At 50.3% G+C, this 5,916-nt stretch overlaps 1 protein-coding gene across 1 annotated transcript; it reads left to right on the top strand.

Moving 5' to 3' along the window:
- Positions 1-2,204: 2,204 nt before the first annotated feature.
- On the top strand, positions 2,205-4,674 carry LOC120701458 (cation/H(+) antiporter 19-like). Its single transcript, XM_039985495.1, has 2 exons — positions 2,205-2,396; positions 2,473-4,674. Exons 1-2 carry the CDS (start codon positions 2,205-2,207, stop codon positions 4,672-4,674), a joined length of 2,394 nt encoding a protein of 797 aa, XP_039841429.1.
- The last annotated feature ends 1,242 nt before the right edge of the window (positions 4,675-5,916 follow it).

Below are 5,916 nucleotides of genomic sequence, written 5' to 3'. Positions count from 1 at the left end.
TCACCATTATAAAAATGATCATGAAATTTACGTTCTAATTGAGACCATATTTGCAAAGAATTAGGAGCTAATGCCGAAAACTATGAAAAAGCAGTACCAAACAATGGCAAAGGGAACATTCTAATTTTTAAATGATTGAGACTACCATAAATTCCCATCTGTGTATTAAACTGACTAACATGCTCCCATGTAGTTGTCCTATCCTCCCCAGTGAATTTAATAAATTCTGGTACCCTAAAATTCTGAGGATAAGGAATAAAATCAAAACTCTCAAGATAAGGCTTTTGACAAACAAGAGTTTTGTCCTTAATCTCTATGCCGAAATTTTCTTTAAACATAATAGCCAAATCTTTCTTATGTTTCTCAAGTATTTGATTAAAATAAGATTCATTTGGCTTTTGCATATTAACACTAGAATTATTCAGCATATGCGGTGCATGGTTCGGATGTGTATATGGTATTTGCTGCATATGACCATTATTTGGAACTACACTGTATGAATTATTTATTCGGCTAAAATCAGCCGAAATAGGAGGTACACTAGTAATTGGTTCAGGGGAAGATGGATATGCAACTAAAACCCTAGAACCGGTCTGACCGGTCCGACCGCTCCATGCGCTTGGTAGTATTCTGGGTATTTCTGACCATTATAAAAATTCATCGGCATGCCATAATAATGTGCGTATGCTGCCGATGATTCAGGAGGCATAGTACTATACGGAAAAGTGTTATCAACATTAAAACCAGGAGCACTACCATCATCAGTCAAAGGTTGTTTTGCTAATGATTTATCAATCATGCCTTGAACAGTAGCAAGTATTTTTTCTTGACCACTAACCACCAATTGAGAAATCTGCTCCAAAGTAATAGGTGACGTTGTGGCACTTACATTGTTACTTGATTTGGCTTGCTCCTCTTCATCGAAAAAAAGAATGACCACGCCTCCTTGTCCTTTAAGACATCACCCTTCCGATTCTTGAAAAAGTGGGACAAGAACCACCGACGCTTTTCTTCAATTTCTTTTTCCTTGCGCCGTTTGTTCTCCTCTTCACACTCCTTTATGAAGGCTTCATAAGCTTGATGATCTTTGGGTGGCAACTCATCAACAGATGCTCTGCTGATGTTATCGGGATCAATCTCACCAGGATTCGACACCTTCACCATGATAGCAGATGGAGTAGATTAGATCGGTTTTAAATAACCAAGATCTTCCTTCCGTAACAGAGTCGCCAAAATGTGTTGGCGCAAATTTAGGGCCAACACACGAACATGCTAGATCACGTAGCGAGCGACAGCACAAATATAGCACCGATGCTCAGGGCGGTCAGACCAGTCAGGGTGACCGGTCATACCATTTTGCCGGTGTAGAACGGCGAAGTCCAACGAACGCTCGCCTGGGAGTGACCCCATCAGGGCAGGAGCACGTAGGGTTGTTCTAGGATCGGCAGGCTACCTAGAACGCCTTCAGACGTCACGGAGGCGAAGGAAGAACAGCAGATTGGGGTTGGAAGAGCTAGGGTTTTGAGATAAAAGTAAAGGCACACATAAAGAAAAGTAATGTATTGATGTGTTTTTTGATCGATTGGATGCCTCAATCGGCCGTGACCCTTTATATTTATAGGGTGGGGTGGACTTATCCTGCAAAAAATCCTATTTACAGATCTAAATCTATAAAAAATCTCTAGTTGTACTCGGACTCTGCTTGGACTGGTCAGACCGGTCGGTCGTGTCAGACCAGCTACAGCATCTAGACCGGTCAGACCGCTTGGTCAGACCGGTTGGCCTAGTCTGCTGCCAATTTTGATTGTCAACACAGGGGGCCACTAGCAAGTTTTCATTTTGGGTCAAGGTGAATTACCCACTGGATCCACTCCTAGTCGATCCAATTAGTATTCACATCAAGCACTCAAGCAGACGATTCCCGATTTAGGCTTGTCTTGCTTCTAGCTTTACCGAAATAATCCATCCACGCCTTAATTTCAAATCTTTCTCTGCCATCCAGAGTCTGCTAGCTGAGTGCCGTCTGTCCCTGTGCCTAAAAATACTAGCATGCTGGCATGCGGAATACCACCCTGCAGCCCACCATCTACATTCTCCCCTCGCCATCGCTCCTTCGTCCTTCCCCCCGTGGTGGTAGGCCAGAAGACAGGTGGGGAGGGAAGGAGGGGAGGAAGGGACCGTAGCTTACGCGGCCGCCGGAGACAATGGCCGACGAGACCGCCGGGGCCCTGAAGCCCATGAAGGCAACGTCGGACGGCGTTTTCCAGGGAGAGAACCCGCTGAACTCGGCGCTTCCGCTCGCCATCCTGCAGATATGCATTGTCATCGTGCTCACCCGCGTGCTCGCCTTCATGCTCCGTCCGCTTCGGCAACCGCGCGTTATTGCCGAGATCATCGTGAGTTGTTCTAGCCGCCACTGGATATGCTTTCTGTTATAGCTTCGCTTGGTTGATGATTTCGTTCTGCGATCAGGGTGGCATTCTACTTGGCCCGTCCGCGCTGGGCCGCAGCACGGTGTTCCTGAACACGGTGTTCCCCAAGCACAGCCTGACGGTGCTCGACACCCTCGCCAACATCGGTCTCCTCTACTTCCTCTTCCTCGTCGGCCTGGAGCTCGACCTCCGCGCCATCCGCCGCACCGGGACGTCGGCCCTCGTCATCGCCGTCGCCGGGATCTCCCTGCCTTTCATCATGGGCATCGGCACCTCCTACGTCCTCCAGCAAACCGTCGCTCGCGGCGTCCCCACGGGGCCGTTCCTCGTCTTCATGGGCGTCGCGCTTTCCATCACAGCGTTCCCCGTGCTGGCGCGCATTCTCGCCGAGCTCAAGCTACTCACCACCGACCTTGGCCGCATGGCCATGTCGGCCGCTGCCGTCAACGACGTCGTCGCGTGGATACTTCTGGCCCTCGCCATTGCCTTGTCCGGCAGCGGCTCGCCACTTGTCTCCTTATGGGTGCTGCTGACGGGGGCCGGCTTCGTCCTCGCGGCCTTCGTCTTCCTCCGGCCTGTTCTCAATTGGATGGCACGGCGATCCCCCGAGGGAGAGCCGGTGAAGGAGCTCTACATCTGTGCGACTCTGGCCATCGTGCTTGCTGCCGGGTTCGCCACGGACACCATTGGCATCCACGCGCTCTTCGGCGCGTTCATTGTCGGCATCATCGTGCCCAAGGAAGGGCCCTTCGCCGGGGTCCTCCTGGAGAAGGTGGAGGACCTCATCTCTGGCCTGTTCCTGCCGCTCTACTTCGTGTCCAGCGGCCTCAAGACGAACGTAATGACAATCAAGGGCCGCGAGTCGTGGGCACTCCTCGTGCTCGTCGTCGGGACCGCGTGCATCGGCAAGATCGGCGGCACGCTGATTGCGTCGCTGGTCGTGCGCGTGCCGTTCCGTGAGGCGATCACGCTCGGGTTCCTTATGAACACCAAGGGGCTGGTAGAGCTCATCGTCCTCAACATCGGCAAAGACCGGCATGTCCTCAATGACGAGACCTTCGCCATCCTCGTGCTCATGGCGCTCATCACAACCTTCATCACAACGCCGGTGGTCATGGCCATCTACAAGCCGGCGTGGCGGGGCCCGCCGTACAAGAACCGAGCCGTTGAGCGTGCGAACTCCAACGACGAATTCCGGATGATGGCGTGCTTCCACAGCACGCGCAACATCCCCACCATCATCAACCTGATGGAGTCGTCGCGCGGCAAACGAAAGCGTGGCATCACCGTCTACGCCATGCACCTCGTGGAGCTCTCCGAGCGGTCGTCCGCTATCTCCATGGTGCACAAAGCGCGGCGCAACGGCATGCCGTTCTGGAACAGGCGGTGCAACGGCGATGGGGACGTCGACCAGCTCGTCATCGCCTTCGAGACGTACCAGCAGCTAAGCCGCGTGTCGATCCGTGCCATGACGGCCATCTCCGACCTGCACACCATCCACGAGGACATCGTCACCAGCGCGCACCAGAAGCGAGCCGCGCTCATCGTGCTCCCCTTCCACAAGCTCCACCAGATGGACGGCCACATGGAGTCACTGGGCGACCAGTACCAGCACATCAACCAGCGCGTGCTCCACCACGCGCCATGCTCCGTCGGCATCCTCGTCGACCGTGGCCTCGGCGGCGCCGCTCAGGTGGCTGCCAGCGACGTGTCCTACACTATCGTCGTCATCTTCTTCGGAGGCCGCGATGACCGCGAGGCCCTGGCCTACGGCATGCGCATGGTCGAGCACCCAGGCATCGCACTCCACGTGCTACGCTTCTCGCCGCAGACCGACGCCGGGGACCGCGCCACCGACAACGCGTTCCTTGAAGACTTCCGGACCAATGTGGCCAACGGGAACGAGTCCGTACAGTACAAGGAGAAACAAGTGGGAGGGAAGGCGGAGGTCATCGAGGCCTTCAAGGAAGCAGGGCGGTGCAACCTGTTCCTGGTCGGGCAGGGCGCACCGTGCACGCCGCTGGCTGACCGGAGCACGGACGACTGCCCGGAGCTCGGGCCGGTGGGTAGTTACCTGGCGCTACCGGAGTTCTCGACTGTAGCATCCGTGCTTGTGATGAAACAGTACGATCCCACGGCGAAGCACTACGACCTCGTCGAGGAGGTGGCCGAAATAGCGGTGGACGTCGATACGCCGGGCCCCAGCAATAGGGGAACGGACACCAGCTTCCGTGCTGGATGATCTATGCTATCAACGTATCAAGCAGATAAAATACGCTGCAAAATTAACATCGTGTAACTAACGTAATCAGGTAGACGCGTACATGGATGGAGGTGTAGGGTCAGCATACCTTTGTTTATTTGGAGTGCCCAAAAGCCTATTTGATCCAACAGGATTGTGAAATTTAGCTTTTAAAGGCTATAGCTAATCCAAAAAGGTCAGATTTTGGTTCAACCTTTAGAATCCTGTTGCAAATATGCCCTTAAATCGACCGGATTTTTTTTTGAGCACCGACCAGATTTTAATTTGAAGCATATTGCACAAAACAATGCTACTGCTACGTTTTTCATATTGGAAAGCATGACATAGAAAAAAGAGCTGAATCAAACTCATGTTAACTACTTAAATTCCATTAAACTTATTGATCAGCGCTCCATCCTCAAGAAGAAGCGACGCAATGCAGATCATAGTTGAGGCAGCGCAGAACGTAGTCGATCGAACTCGAGCGGTTGCGCAGTTGCACTGCCCAGAAACCTTATTGACGTCCCTCGTGCAAGTTTCACGACGGCAACAGCTCAAAGATACCGCTCACCCTTCTTCTTAGTGGACGCCAAAGAGAAGAGCCAGCGAGTGTAACACCCTAGGTGTTTAAAATACTAAGCAAGAAATCTTAAGCATGTCATCATGCATAATGACTAAGAGAAATTTAAACAAATGACGTGTATGAGTATAGGTGCGTGTGCTTGTAAGCAAAATGCATCTTTTATAGGGTGCTAATATATTGTTTCTTCACACTCGTCAGGACGTGACGAATAAAATGCATCAACACGCTTCATAGATGGTGTTTTATAGATTTGCAAAGATAACCGAATTCAAATTAAAAGACAACACATGAAATGATGAATAAATTCAAATCAAAAGAAACATGCTTTGAAAATAATAAATTAATCTTGGCTCAAATAAACTTCTTCCTAAAATAAAAGTGGTAGAGTTTTAAATGATGACCAATTTTCATCTTCACGGTTTTTCAAGTTGCTACACAAAAGTTTGAGACAAATTTGAATTTTGAATAGGGCCACTTTAAATTTTCACAAGAGTTTAAATTTAACTCTCAAACTAAAGCCCAAATGAATTTTTGCATTAAACAAAAGTTGTAAGGGATTCAATTTTGAACAACTTTAGTTTATAGAGACTTTCGAATCCTAATGAAAAATTTGGAGAAAAATTCAAATTTCAACCCAAGTCACACCCTTCTCTCTCTTT

The sequence above is a fragment of the Panicum virgatum genome, chromosome 3K, assembly GCF_016808335.1.
Source record: "Panicum virgatum strain AP13 chromosome 3K, P.virgatum_v5, whole genome shotgun sequence".
NCBI lineage: Eukaryota > Viridiplantae > Streptophyta > Magnoliopsida > Poales > Poaceae > Panicum > Panicum virgatum.
This window is presented reverse-complemented; position numbering and strand designations above follow the sequence as displayed.